Source organism: Panicum virgatum, chromosome 3N (genome assembly GCF_016808335.1).
Source record: "Panicum virgatum strain AP13 chromosome 3N, P.virgatum_v5, whole genome shotgun sequence".
Taxonomy (NCBI): Eukaryota; Viridiplantae; Streptophyta; class Magnoliopsida; order Poales; family Poaceae; genus Panicum; species Panicum virgatum.
In genome coordinates this window covers 11,797,876-11,809,989 of record NC_053147.1, presented here as the reverse complement: position 1 = coordinate 11,809,989, position 12,114 = coordinate 11,797,876, and the positions used below count along the sequence as shown (strand labels likewise).

Here is a 12,114-nt window from a genome sequence, read left to right as displayed (position 1 = left end):
TAGAGACTAGACTTTCAAAGTTCAGGCCCCGCTATTTATTATGGCATGGCTCTCAGCGATCTGGGACCACAATCACGTGTAGGGTTGCCTCTCCGATCGAGCATCTGGGGCCACAACCACGTGTAGGGTTGCCCCTCCCATCAAGATGCGGAATGAACTTTTCTTCACGTTCTCATCATCCTTATCCCATTTTTCTTATTTTCTTATTTGCCGACGTTTTGACCACCGAAAAATCCAACATCTCTACCTCTTGGCTTTTCTAGATTTGTCGAGCTCCTCCAATATCTCACAATCTATAGTGGCAAACTAGTAGCACATGAAAGACTCCATCGCGAAGGGACTAATGTGTAGACTACAGCGAGCAAACATTAAACAATACAGTAGTCCCTATCGATGCTTATATATCGCACTGTGGCATTGTGCTATGCTCACTAGCTATGGCATACCATCATCGAATCGGGCCCTGTTTAGTTCAAGCGCAAAATTTTTTTGCGTTGGAATTTTACTAATTTGAAGTACTAAATGAAGTCTATTTACAAATTTTTTTGCACAAATGGGTTGTAAAGCGCGTGACGAATCTAATGATGCTAATTAACCCATGATCAATTAATAATTACCGGATGGTTACTTTAGCATCACTGTTGCAAATCATGGATTAAGTAGCCTTATTAGATTCGTCTCGCGATTTACAACCCATCTATGCAAAAAAATTTGTAAATAGACTTCATTTAGTACTCTATGCATGTGTCAAAACATTCGATGTGACGGTTTTTTTGGGCTCACGGGTTTTATGGGGTTAAAACTAAACAGGACCTCACTTGACAGTTTGACCGGTTGTCATTTCATCTACATGAGTTTCTTCAGGGACAAAGAAAAAGTGCATGTTAGTACTTAGCACATGCGTTTCCCATGTATTTCCGTTGCGGAGGCCCACTTCCACTAATGTAGAAACGTACAATAGTCCGGTTGGGAACTATTTTTATCCCGATTTTCCATCCGGAACTGCGTAGCCGGGACAAATATACCCGACCTTTTTATCTCGGCAACTATCCAACCGGGATCAATTGATTTTTCACAAACAAAAAAAAAATCAGCCCCGTGTGCGCACGCAGGCCAGCTCGTCTGCGCACACACGTCCTCTTCTCCAGTTCCAAATATTTCTCCATAATTGCAATGACAAAATTAATTACAATCACAAAACAATCATTCACAAAATCAATCACAAGCACAGAAGAATCCCGGTCCATATACATATTTGGAAAATAAAGTAAAAGATTCACAAGCACAAGCACAGAAGAATCACGGTCCATATACATATTTGGAAAATCAATCACAAAATCAATAACAAGCACAATCATTCACAAGTACAGAATATTCCCGTGGCCTGGCCAAGGCCGCGCTACACCGGCCGCAGCCCGCTCGCCGGGACCAGGCCGCACCGCGCGCAGGGGCCACGGCAAGCTATTCGGGACCTAGACGCGCTGCTCGCCAGGGCCACGTCGAGCCGCCACTCGCGGGGTCTGGCCTCGCCGCACACGCCGGACACCGGGACCTGGCCGCGCCGCCCACGCCGGACGCCGCGACTTGGCCGCGCCGCCCACTCCGTGGCCTGGCTGCGCTTGGGGGCCTGGGGTGCCGGCCGCTTGGGGTCCGATGGAGGAGATTAGGGAGAGAGAAGAGAGGATAAGTGTGGGGGAGATGATGACTGAGTGGTGGAGAGGAGTCGTGGGGGATGAGAAGATAAGGAGGGAGACAGAATGACAGACGACTGCACAAAAATCTTTTGTCCCGGGTGTCCGCTTGGTCCGGGACTAAAATGCCGTTTTGATCTCGGTTAGGGTTCAAACCGGGACAAAAAGGCCGCGGAGCTTTTTATTTCCATCAGAGCCACCAACCCGAATAAAAAGGCTGTGGGGTTTTTTTATTTCGATTGGAGCCACCAACCCGAATAAAAGAATGGTCTTTTGTTTTAGTTGGTGATTTCAATCGGGACAAAATGTTTCTGATTTTTTGCTGACCCGGCTAGTCGTTGGACTCGAAATAAAAGATATTTTGATCACGGATCCTAAGACAGTTGGGATAAATGGCTCACATCGACGGATGCCGAGAGCTGGGAATTCCACTGAGGCAGAACTGTTCGCTACCTGCAGCCACTGGCGCAATCAAAGGGAGGGTCGTACCTCTTAGATTCTGAACTCGAGGAGGATGAACAGGCGTCTACTTCTCTCTCATATGAAGGATTGATTGACCCAAAAGCTCCTACCAACTCTCTTGAGCCGAATCATATGATTTTTCTTACTAGTTTTCTGCACGCATAAATATATATGTAGTGAGGATGTGACTGCAGAGATAATTATCCGGGAGTTCTATGACCACCCGTTATTACTGAATGACCTGCTGCTACTGTTACTGTTAGCCAGCGCAGACTAAAAGACCACAGACCAGATGGCTTGCCAAGTGGTAAGGAATCCATTAATCCATAGCACTAATGACAACTTTACCAATTTCATACCTGCCCTCTTTTTTTTACCATGAATATATGTGCGCACGCGCGTTGTGCCTGTATAAACGGGCCCTTGTACAATTTATTTTGATTGGAAAACGGCCCTTGACATGCCTATTAAACAATGAATAATGGTTGTCTGGGTTGTTTATTAGTAGGCCCTAATAGCAACTCCAGTATGGCTTGTATTTGGATGACTAAACTCACATTTTAGTTATTTTGCTCAAATTTCCATCTCCAGCAAAGTCCCCACTTGAGTGACTAAAATGAGGGGGTGACTAAATTTCCTTTGCCACCCCCTCAATTTGGTCACCCTCTATTTAGGCTACCAAAAATAGAACTCACCATTTTTATTATTTAGTCGGTGCTGCTGGAGTAGAGACTATATTTTAGATAACTAAACTTGAAAAGTGGATGACTAAAATTAATTTTAGTCACTCCACTGTAGTTGCTCAGCCAGACCGTTTGCTCGTCAAAAACGTTTAGAAATGGGTGACTTGAGGTGTCTTAGTTGAGCCTAGTTGGGTTTAAACGGGCCCTTCTCTGGCATTGATTTTTCGTTGTAGTGGTGGAGAGCCGTTCAAGCGTCGTGATCTGTGGCCGCCTAGATCCTGTTGACGACCTATAAAAAAAAAGATCCTGTCGACGAGGTGTTCGACAGAATACCCAAGATAAGATAATACATTTTTACAGGAAAAGATAATAAAATCAGCATAAAAGTAATGTCCCTCCTAATAAAAAATCATTCAAACATCACCAATTAATGTCACTCAAATTAAATCATGTCATGTTCTCTTTTCTATAGTAAGTTGAATTAGAAATAGAACATGAGGCAAAATAATATTTCATGAACTAGCTATAACTTTTAGTCAGTTTGATCGATGCATTGATAAGGAACATTCCATTTGGCCTGCTGAACTATATGGCTTCTCACATGCATGCATGGCTGGCCATTTCTGGCACTGTTCGCACACTAACACAAAATCTGGCAAACATCAAGTTCATATATGTCCGGCCTAATTGATTATTTCTCTGATTTAACTAGCCAGCATACACTTGTTCAAACGGTCTTTTGATCAGGTGACGATTCAATCACTACCGGAAACCCGAACATTGCCGAGTGCCAAGGGGTTTGCCGAGTGCAATTTTTCGGGCACTCGGCAAACAATCTATTTGCCAAGTGCCATCGAGAAAACACTCGGCAAAAAAAGGCACTCGGCAAACAAGGTTGTTTGCCGAGTGCCTAGAGGTTGGCACTCGGCAAAGAGGTGTTTGCCGAGTGCCAAGGGGTGGGCACTCGGCAAACATCCCATTTCTGAATTTTCTAAAAATTTTAAAAATAGCAAACAAAGTCTAAAAATTATGAGATTTTGCAAGATGTCATAATATCATATGTGTAGGTTGTGAGAAAAAGTTGAGGAGGTTTCGCACACTTTTGTCATGTACGTGCTTACAAACCGATACATCTCCGAAGAAAAATCATAGAGTTGAGAATGATCCGATAAGAATTAGAGTCAAATTGATGGTCGAATTGTTGTTTGAGTTCAAAACTTTTTGTATAGGCAATAGATAACATAGATTGCTTAACGTGAAATTTTGGTAATTTTTCAAGTCCATTTGGTATTTTTAAATTTTTTTACTTAATTTTTTTGCCGAGTGTATTTTATTGGCACTCGGCAAAAAGAGGCTTTGCCGAGTGCCATAAAAATACACTCGGCAAAGTGTCTCGGATGAATTTTGAATTAGAATTTTTGAAGTATTTCAAATGACCTCGAATGAAGAAACTCACAACAGCAAAGTTGTAGATCTCGAAAAGTTAAGAAACTTTGTAGTTCACAACTTTTTTATTTGAATGCATTTAGGATTTCAAATATGTGTTTGAATTTCTCAAATTTGAAATTCAAATTTTGCAAACGACCTCGGATCAAAAAACTTACAACATCAAAGTTGTAGATCTCGAAGAGTTATGGAACTTTGTAGTTGAAAAGTTTTTTATTTGAATACGTTTAGGGCCTCAAACAAGCAATTTTATCTCGAATTAGTATAATATGTGGAGAATCAAAACAGAATCTAAACATATGTAATACAGGGTTGGAGTGGTAGAGGAGGCTACACGCGAAACAAGAGGTCACGGGTTCGAATCAAGGCAGCCGCGTAGCGCGCGATTTAACGCGAAATATAATAGCGAGACTTGTGACTTGGGACATTGGATGATTGGTGTGATTACCGGGTGAAAATAAAATGTTTTGCTATTTTTAAACGCTGTTTTTCTAATCTGGTTTCGAAAAGTTTGCCGAGTGCTTTTTGACACTCGGCAAAGACTTTGCCGAGTGCCCGAAAAAAAACACTCGGCAAAAGTGCCTTCGCCGTCACTTTTTTTGCCGAGTGCGGTTTGCCGAGTGCCACACTCGGCAAACCCTTTGCCGAGTGCAAAAGGGCCTTTGCCGAGTGTATTCGACACTCGGCAAACAAGGCCAGTCCGGTAGTGAATAGTATGTAAGCTAATTAAATCAACGTCGTAGAACCTTATGTTTGATGAGTAAATAACGGCACGACAACGACACCGATGATTATGAGAATCCGTTGTTTCCAGACAAGTAGCAGAGACGGCGATATCTCATATCATTGGATGCGACAATAACATGGCTTCGAAGAGGTTGCACTTAGATTTTGGCCGCCCAATTAATCAGAGATGCTTGGAGCGTTAAATACCCTCCACTCTTGTATGTGGAGATGTTTTTTTCAACAAAGGAATGCTTGCCAATCTTTGTGGCTGTTTGTTTATTTGGCCGCTGACAATGAATAGGATCGACGTCATTCTCTTGCTCCACTTTATTGCCAAGATAAGCGCCCAAACCATATAGAAGAATTTCATTCTCATCATCTCTGAGATACTAGTATATATTAGGGCCTTTTGTTTATCCCGTCAGTTAAAACTACAAATTCGAATAACATCAGGCCAAGTTTCTTTTTTGGTTTCAAAAAAAGTTATAACAATTGTAGTTTGCGTGCCTAGATCATCTAAGGATCATAAACTAATTGATCTGTCCTTCGAGGAAGAGGAACCTGATCTGTTCGACCATGGACACCAGCAGCTTCATTCCTGTATAAATTAGTAAGAAAGCTTTATTAACACAGGTTGGACAGTTGAGATTGTGAGTTCCAGTGCTATTCTAAAGCCACCTTGTGCCCTACCAATGCAAATTAGCAACATGATGCTCCTGTAAACTAAACACGCCTCGATCACCTACGACAAAAGCGGACCACCCGAGGCCCTAGCCCTGGAGCTCATGGGAATCTCTTCCGGGTCTCGGTCACGGGCGCAAGGCGCCAAGCAATACCTTTTTCCGCTCGGCGTCATCGTCGATGCGGACGCGAGGTGGCAGCAGCATCAGCACGCAGTTGCTGAGACATGCGGGCTCTCTTGTGACATCCCTTGCTGCCACCCCGGTGGCTCATGCAGCTGTCCCCCTCCGAGATCGACTCCTCACAATAGAATTCACTCCCTCCGCGCACCACATCACGTCATCGCCCCTCCTCCGCCGATCCCTCTCTCGCTGTCGATCTCTCCGCTCGATCTTATCTAAGGGCGGCTGGAGCTGCCGGAATTCTCGCTATAAATTGAGCTCAAACGGAGCTCTGCACCACAGGCGAAGCAGCAGCAGCAACTGGTGTAGCTGTAGCTAGCTATATAGCTTATTAGGCTCTCCTTTTGGCGCGCGCATTGGGAAGAAGATGAACGCGAGGGTGTTCGGCAACGACGACGGGGAGACGGTGGTGCTGGCGCACGGGTACGGCGGCACGCGGTTCATCTGGGAGGACGTCGTCCCGGCGCTGGTGGCGAGGTTCCGGGTCGTCGTCTTCGACTGGAGCTTCTCCGGCGCCGCCAAGGACGGCGGCGAGAGGTACTGCTGCTCGTACCACGGCCTGGCCGACGAGCTGGTGACGCTCATGGACGAGCTGGGGGTGCGCCGGGCGGCGTTCGTGGGGCACTCCATGGCCGGCATGATCGGCTGCATTGCGTCCGTCGCGCGGCCGGACCTCTTCAGCCACCTCGTTCTCGTCGGAGCCTCGCCGAGGTACGTCCAGATCGGACACATGTTTGCAACAAGGAAGAAGCAATTTAATTGCATGCAAGACGTACTTTCCTGAAGCTAGGACCTACGTAATTCTGAGCACGTTTATTTATTAACCTCGTAAATAAATCCAGTCCGGTTTACTCCCTCCATCCTGAAATGTAGGGCATTTTGGGTTGTCCTGAGTCAAATTGTTCTAAGTTTGAACAAATTTATAGAAAAGAGTAATAATATTTTGAAGGTCAAATGAGAATAATTATATCCATTATGATATATATTTTTATAATTTTTTTATTTGATGTGTTAGATGTTAATATTTTCTCGATAAATTGGGTCAAATTTAGACTAGTTTGACTTAGAACAAAACAAAATGACTTACATTTCAGGACGAGGGAGTATCTGGCCTTGGGTACCCATTAAGACATATGTTTATTGTCTGATTGCATATATGTAATGTAACACATGTTACGTTGATCCAAATAGTAGTCGAGAATGTAAAAAAAAAGACGAAAATGTATGTTACCTCAAGTTAGATGTAGTAACCGGCTAGTCACGTATATATCTTCGAACGCACAATATAATGAGCATTATTGTAAAAATGCCAAACTTGAGCATGTCAACAAACCAAACAACCGGCTATAGAATACTTAACAGACTGCAGCGTTGCACTTTTTATAGGTACATCAACGAGGACGGCTACGAGGGCGGCTTCGAGCCCGCGGACGTGGACGCGATGCTCGCGGCGGCCGGCGCGGACTTCGCGGCGTGGGCGCCGCGCTTCGCCGAGGCCGTCGTCGGGCCGGGCCACCCGTCCGCCGCCGCCAGGTTCGCCAAGCAGCTCGGCGCGATGCGCCCGGACGCCGCGCTCCGCGTCCTGCGCGCCGTGCTCACCAGCGACCTCCGGGCCGTGCTCCCGGACGTCGCGGCGCGCTGCACCATCGTGCACTGCGCCCGCGACGCCGTCGCGCCGCTCGCCGTCGCTCGCTACATGCAGCGCGCGATGGCCGGGAGCGGCGGCGGCGGCGGCGGGGCGGACACGGTGGTGATCGAGTCCTCCGGACACTTCCCGCAGCTCACCGCGCCCGAGGAGTTCGTCAGGGTTCTGGAGGCCATCCTGCTCGACCACTGATCAAGCTAGCTATATCAATATAATACCAGCCATGGGATTTCGAGGCAGTTAAAGTTAGTTAATTTTTATATGATTGGTGCTTTGCTAGTTTCTGCTTGCTTGTTTGTAATAATCACACTAATCGCCCTTAGTGTTTGCTCTATATTTGTGCAACATGTGAAGTTTGATCTGTGAGGAATGTAATATCTGGGTTGTGCATGTAACATACACATTACACATGAATGCAAGAGTATTTTTTAATATCTAGTTATCTACAATATTTCCAAGTTAGTTGATCTTTAACAACAGAAGACAGAAAAAAAATTGAGAAGAATGTGCTAGAATATATTTCAATCATGAAAAAAAAATTATACATGATAACTTGCTGAAGTATGACCTTGAAGCAATAGGCCCTTAAACTAATAAATTCAACTTGTTATATATGATTTTAGAACGAAGGTTCTCCGTTTTAAAATAATTGACGCTCGAACCTTAAACCAGCCTATCTTCCTTCTAAAATATGGCAGATCATTCCCAATCACAGCAGCCGGTGGCCTCGCACAGATCATTCCCTCCTCTCAGGCAGCATATCCGAGTATTCGACCCAGGCCGTCGAAAATTGGACGCCTGCGGCCAAGCAGCTTTACCAGGGATATGTAAACCTTGTGCCAGGAAATTCAACGGCATGGCACACGAACTAGGAACAATCTGTAGACATATAAGCAAGATAGGTATCCAATATCCCATATTTTTCCATATAGTCAGCAAGGTTCGTATGACCAACATTGCAGAGCCCATTTACACCATCATCCAGAATCCAAAGACAATTAGGCCCACCCTACACCTAATAATCTAATATGATTACCAAAACGAGTATCAGAAGACACCTCCACCAAGTCATAAACACAGCAACTCAAGAAACTTATTGTGGAGTCCAAAACGAACAAGGGGATATCAGAGCTCAAAAGTTCTCTAGAGATCCAAAATCAGGGCAGTTCACCGCAAAGGCTGCTGGTTGTAATGGCTCTTCTCTTTCTTCTTTGCTGCAGCAAGCCTGGCACTCCTTGCTGCGGCTTCGGATGCGGCGATCTTTGCTGCTGCATCCATCTCTTTGCTTGACTTCTTTTTCTTCATAGAAGCTACCTTCTTTATGCGTTCCTTGACGTCCACTGAAGCTGTATCTTCATCTGGTTCTGCACCAGCTGCTTCTTCTGACCCATTGCCCTGATCCTGTGCTTCCTTCGACTCCTTTGAAGACTTGTCTTTCTTAGATTTCTTCTTCTTTGTGCCCTTACTCTCTGGAGGAGCAGGTGCATCTTCCTTTTTCTCTCCATCAACGACTTGATCTGCACCTTTGTTACCTGCAACAGAAGATTTGGCATCACCGACTTCACCCCACAAAAGAAGTGGTACATCTTGATCAAACATGGCAAACCATCAAGGCATCAACACACCCAGATTGAGCTTGTTCATTCTGCATGTAATTCTTCCCAAAGGACAATTTAGCGGAGAAAAAAACTGGACGTGACTTACCATTTGATTCATCTTGAGTAGAATTGGCTGGTGTGCCAAGTCCCAACTCAGCCAAAACAGCATCAAGCTCTGCAAGTTCTTTTTTCTTCAATTCCTTCTTGGAAAGTTGTCTTTCAGTATCTTTGGGTGCTGCAGGTGGAACTGCAGCATTCTTCACAGTTGGTTCAGCAGGGATAGCATCTTCTGCTTCGTGCTCATGTTCCTCATCAGCATCATCATCGGCCTCATCATCAAGGCCATCATCTACACTCTCAATCTCCTGTATTATGGAGGCATTTAGAGGGTTGTCAGTACTACTATTCAGGTAAGAATATTGCATATTACACGTAGAATAAACTGAAAGCATATAAGGTTAATAGGAAAGATATATGGAAAAGTAAATAAAACAATCTCTGCTTATGCAGGACCTGGGAGGCAAGCTGTCTGTTTCAGTTTTTTTTTAACAGTTCAATGGCTTCTTATGATGCTTTGAACCTATATGGTAGCATAGTAACATCTACATAGCACCTTACACAAGAACTTCAGATTCACTCCTGTATATAACTCAACACAATTTAAACTCAGGCAGATGCAAGCCACATTTCACAATTAGTCAGCAATGTGTGCACAAACGGTCCATAAATGTAGGCGCAGCACCATCTTATAAAATAATTGTGCAAAGTTCTTTCCCCAGCCATGCTTTCTTTTACTTAATGGCAAGTGGGGTTCAAGTTGGATTTCTGGAGTAACTAATAAACTACAAAAAGCACACCAAATTTGGGGAAAAAATAAAGGTATAGAATCAAAGAATCAATAAGGCCACATGCTAAACCAAAAGTGGGATATCATGGTAAAGTCATTTTTCAGGGAGATGTCAAGAATAGGCAGGTGCCACTAATGCCAGCATTATTTATCTGCAACAACTCGACTGCTCAAGGACACTGATGTGTCTTTTGCTTCCATGGAGCCTTCCATGGAGCCCACTAGCCATTATTGGTTCCCTATCTGATTCGCTAAACCTAGCCAAGGTTTCCAGAGATACTTTTTATTCGTAACTACTTGTCCTATTTCCTGTATGGGTGTGCTTATCAACTTACCTTACCATGCTAGGGCTTGTAACGGCAAGAATCCATCAATAACAGGTCAGTGCATATACCATCAAAGCTTACAATTAATGGATAAGCTATAAACTACTGCAAATCATAGCGCAATATAGGAACCCAAAACCAGAATCCATTACTTGTGTATCATGTAACCTGTCAACTGAAGTGTGAACAAAGCACATCAATGCCACGCAAGCAAAGCGTTTCAGTAATGCATAACAACAACTAATAACCTTATCATGGAAACATCCAAAGCACAAGATGCATAGGTGAAACTTTTCTCCGTGACACCACCCAAACATTATACTAAAATTGGCGCCAAGCACCATACTAGAACTGGCGCCAAACATCCCGCAGGCCAACGGTGCCTTCAAGACCACTCTACATACCATTACGTCGTGTCTGAATGACTGAATCATCAGAATTCAGTTATTCAGAAAGCATGCATACAGCATAGCCACAAACTTACAAGCAAAGGAAAAACAAAGACAAGGGAATTTCGACAACAAGACGAATTGCGATTCAGCTATTCATACAGCACAGGCATTTCATAGAGGTATGCTCAGGAGCAGATATGATGAGAGTCGAGACGGACCTCTTCCAGGGCGGGCGCGTCGCGCTGGTCCTTGGCGTCGTCGCGGCGGTCGTTCCCCCAGACGGGCCTGGGCGGCGGCGCGGTGGTGGCGAAGTAGTCGTCGTCGTCGTCGTCCTCGACGTCGGCCCAGGACTTCGCGGTGAGGGGCGCGGGGGCCCAGAAGACCTCCGGCTTGCGTTCCCCCTCCCGGGCGGCGGGCTTGGCCCCCTTGTCCGCCGCCGGCTTCTTCTTCTTCTTCTTGAGCGTCTCGAGCGCCGCGAAGACGTTCCCGCTGCCGATCCTCGGCTCCTCCGCCGCGCCGGCACGCCTGCTCCCTCCTCCCGCCATCTTCTCCCACCACACAGCAGCCGAACAAAAGAGGGGGGGGGGGCGGGGAATCCGATCTCCGGGCCCCGATCTGCGCGCGACGGCGTGAGGATGGCGAGGACGGGATGGGGGGATCGAGAGGGAGGCGACGGCGGCCTAGGGTTTTGCGAGGACGGCGCTGGATCGGATTTGGCGGTGCTCGCCGGCTCGGCTCGGTTACTTGTCCGTTCCGGCTCCTGGGTTTGTGTGCCGGTGCCTGCGCCGCTGAGTGGTCGAGTGGAGAGGAGCCGGAGACGCGAGGGGAGGCGGAGGCGAGCGAAATTATCCGCGAGCACGAGGGGGAGGGGCGGGATCTCTTTTGGTTGGAATCGGACGGACGGAAAGGAGCGAGAGCTCAGAGGACGACGACGGGCTTGGGTCGCACCGTCTGCGTGGGCGAGCGCGGCGGGCCGGCGGCGGTGCCGTGGGCAGCCTGCCGGCTGCCGCGCTGTCTCTCTGTGTGTCCGTCCTGTCTGGCTGGGCCTGGGCCCGGATCTAGATAGGATCTCGCGGGCGAACACGTGTTCCAGGCATGGGCCAGGACGCGCGCGCACAAGCTTTGTACTAGCACCCGCTCAAAAGGAAAAAAATTATTTTTGAGCGGGTGCAAATTAATTTGTATATATATATTCTAAAAATTAATATGTACAAATTATTAATTTTTTAGAACATATGTACAAATTAATATCTTTATGTAAACTGTGCAAATTTCAATCTAAATTATCAGATCAATATTCAAGGAGCATCTGATATATTCCCATGGATTTTAGCACCTTGTAGTAGTTTCGCTGTTTCACCAAACTTGATCTTTTATCGCATCGGCTGGCAACAGAAAATGCTATAGATTGGTGCCAGTTGTACTGCATTACTGG

At 45.9% G+C, this 12,114-nt stretch overlaps 2 protein-coding genes across 2 annotated transcripts; one reads left to right on the top strand and one right to left on the bottom strand.

Annotated features, from left to right (window-relative positions):
* The first annotated feature begins 6,171 nt into the window (after positions 1 to 6,171).
* Positions 6,172 to 7,708, top strand: LOC120667315 (probable esterase D14L). Its single transcript, XM_039947422.1, has 2 exons — positions 6,172 to 6,582; positions 7,258 to 7,708. The coding sequence occupies exons 1-2, from the start codon at positions 6,239 to 6,241 to the stop codon at positions 7,706 to 7,708; spliced, it is 795 nt and encodes a 264-aa protein (XP_039803356.1). The 5' UTR covers positions 6,172 to 6,238.
* Positions 7,709 to 8,406: 698 nt separating this feature from the next.
* On the bottom strand, positions 8,407 to 11,512 carry LOC120664291 (nucleolin-like). The gene is made up of 3 exons (XM_039943444.1): positions 10,898 to 11,512; positions 9,221 to 9,479; positions 8,407 to 9,048 (listed from the first exon to the last, which is right to left on the bottom strand). Exons 1-3 carry the CDS (start codon positions 11,222 to 11,224, stop codon positions 8,684 to 8,686), a joined length of 951 nt encoding a protein of 316 aa, XP_039799378.1. The 5' UTR covers positions 11,225 to 11,512; the 3' UTR covers positions 8,407 to 8,683.
* Positions 11,513 to 12,114: the final 602 nt, after the last annotated feature.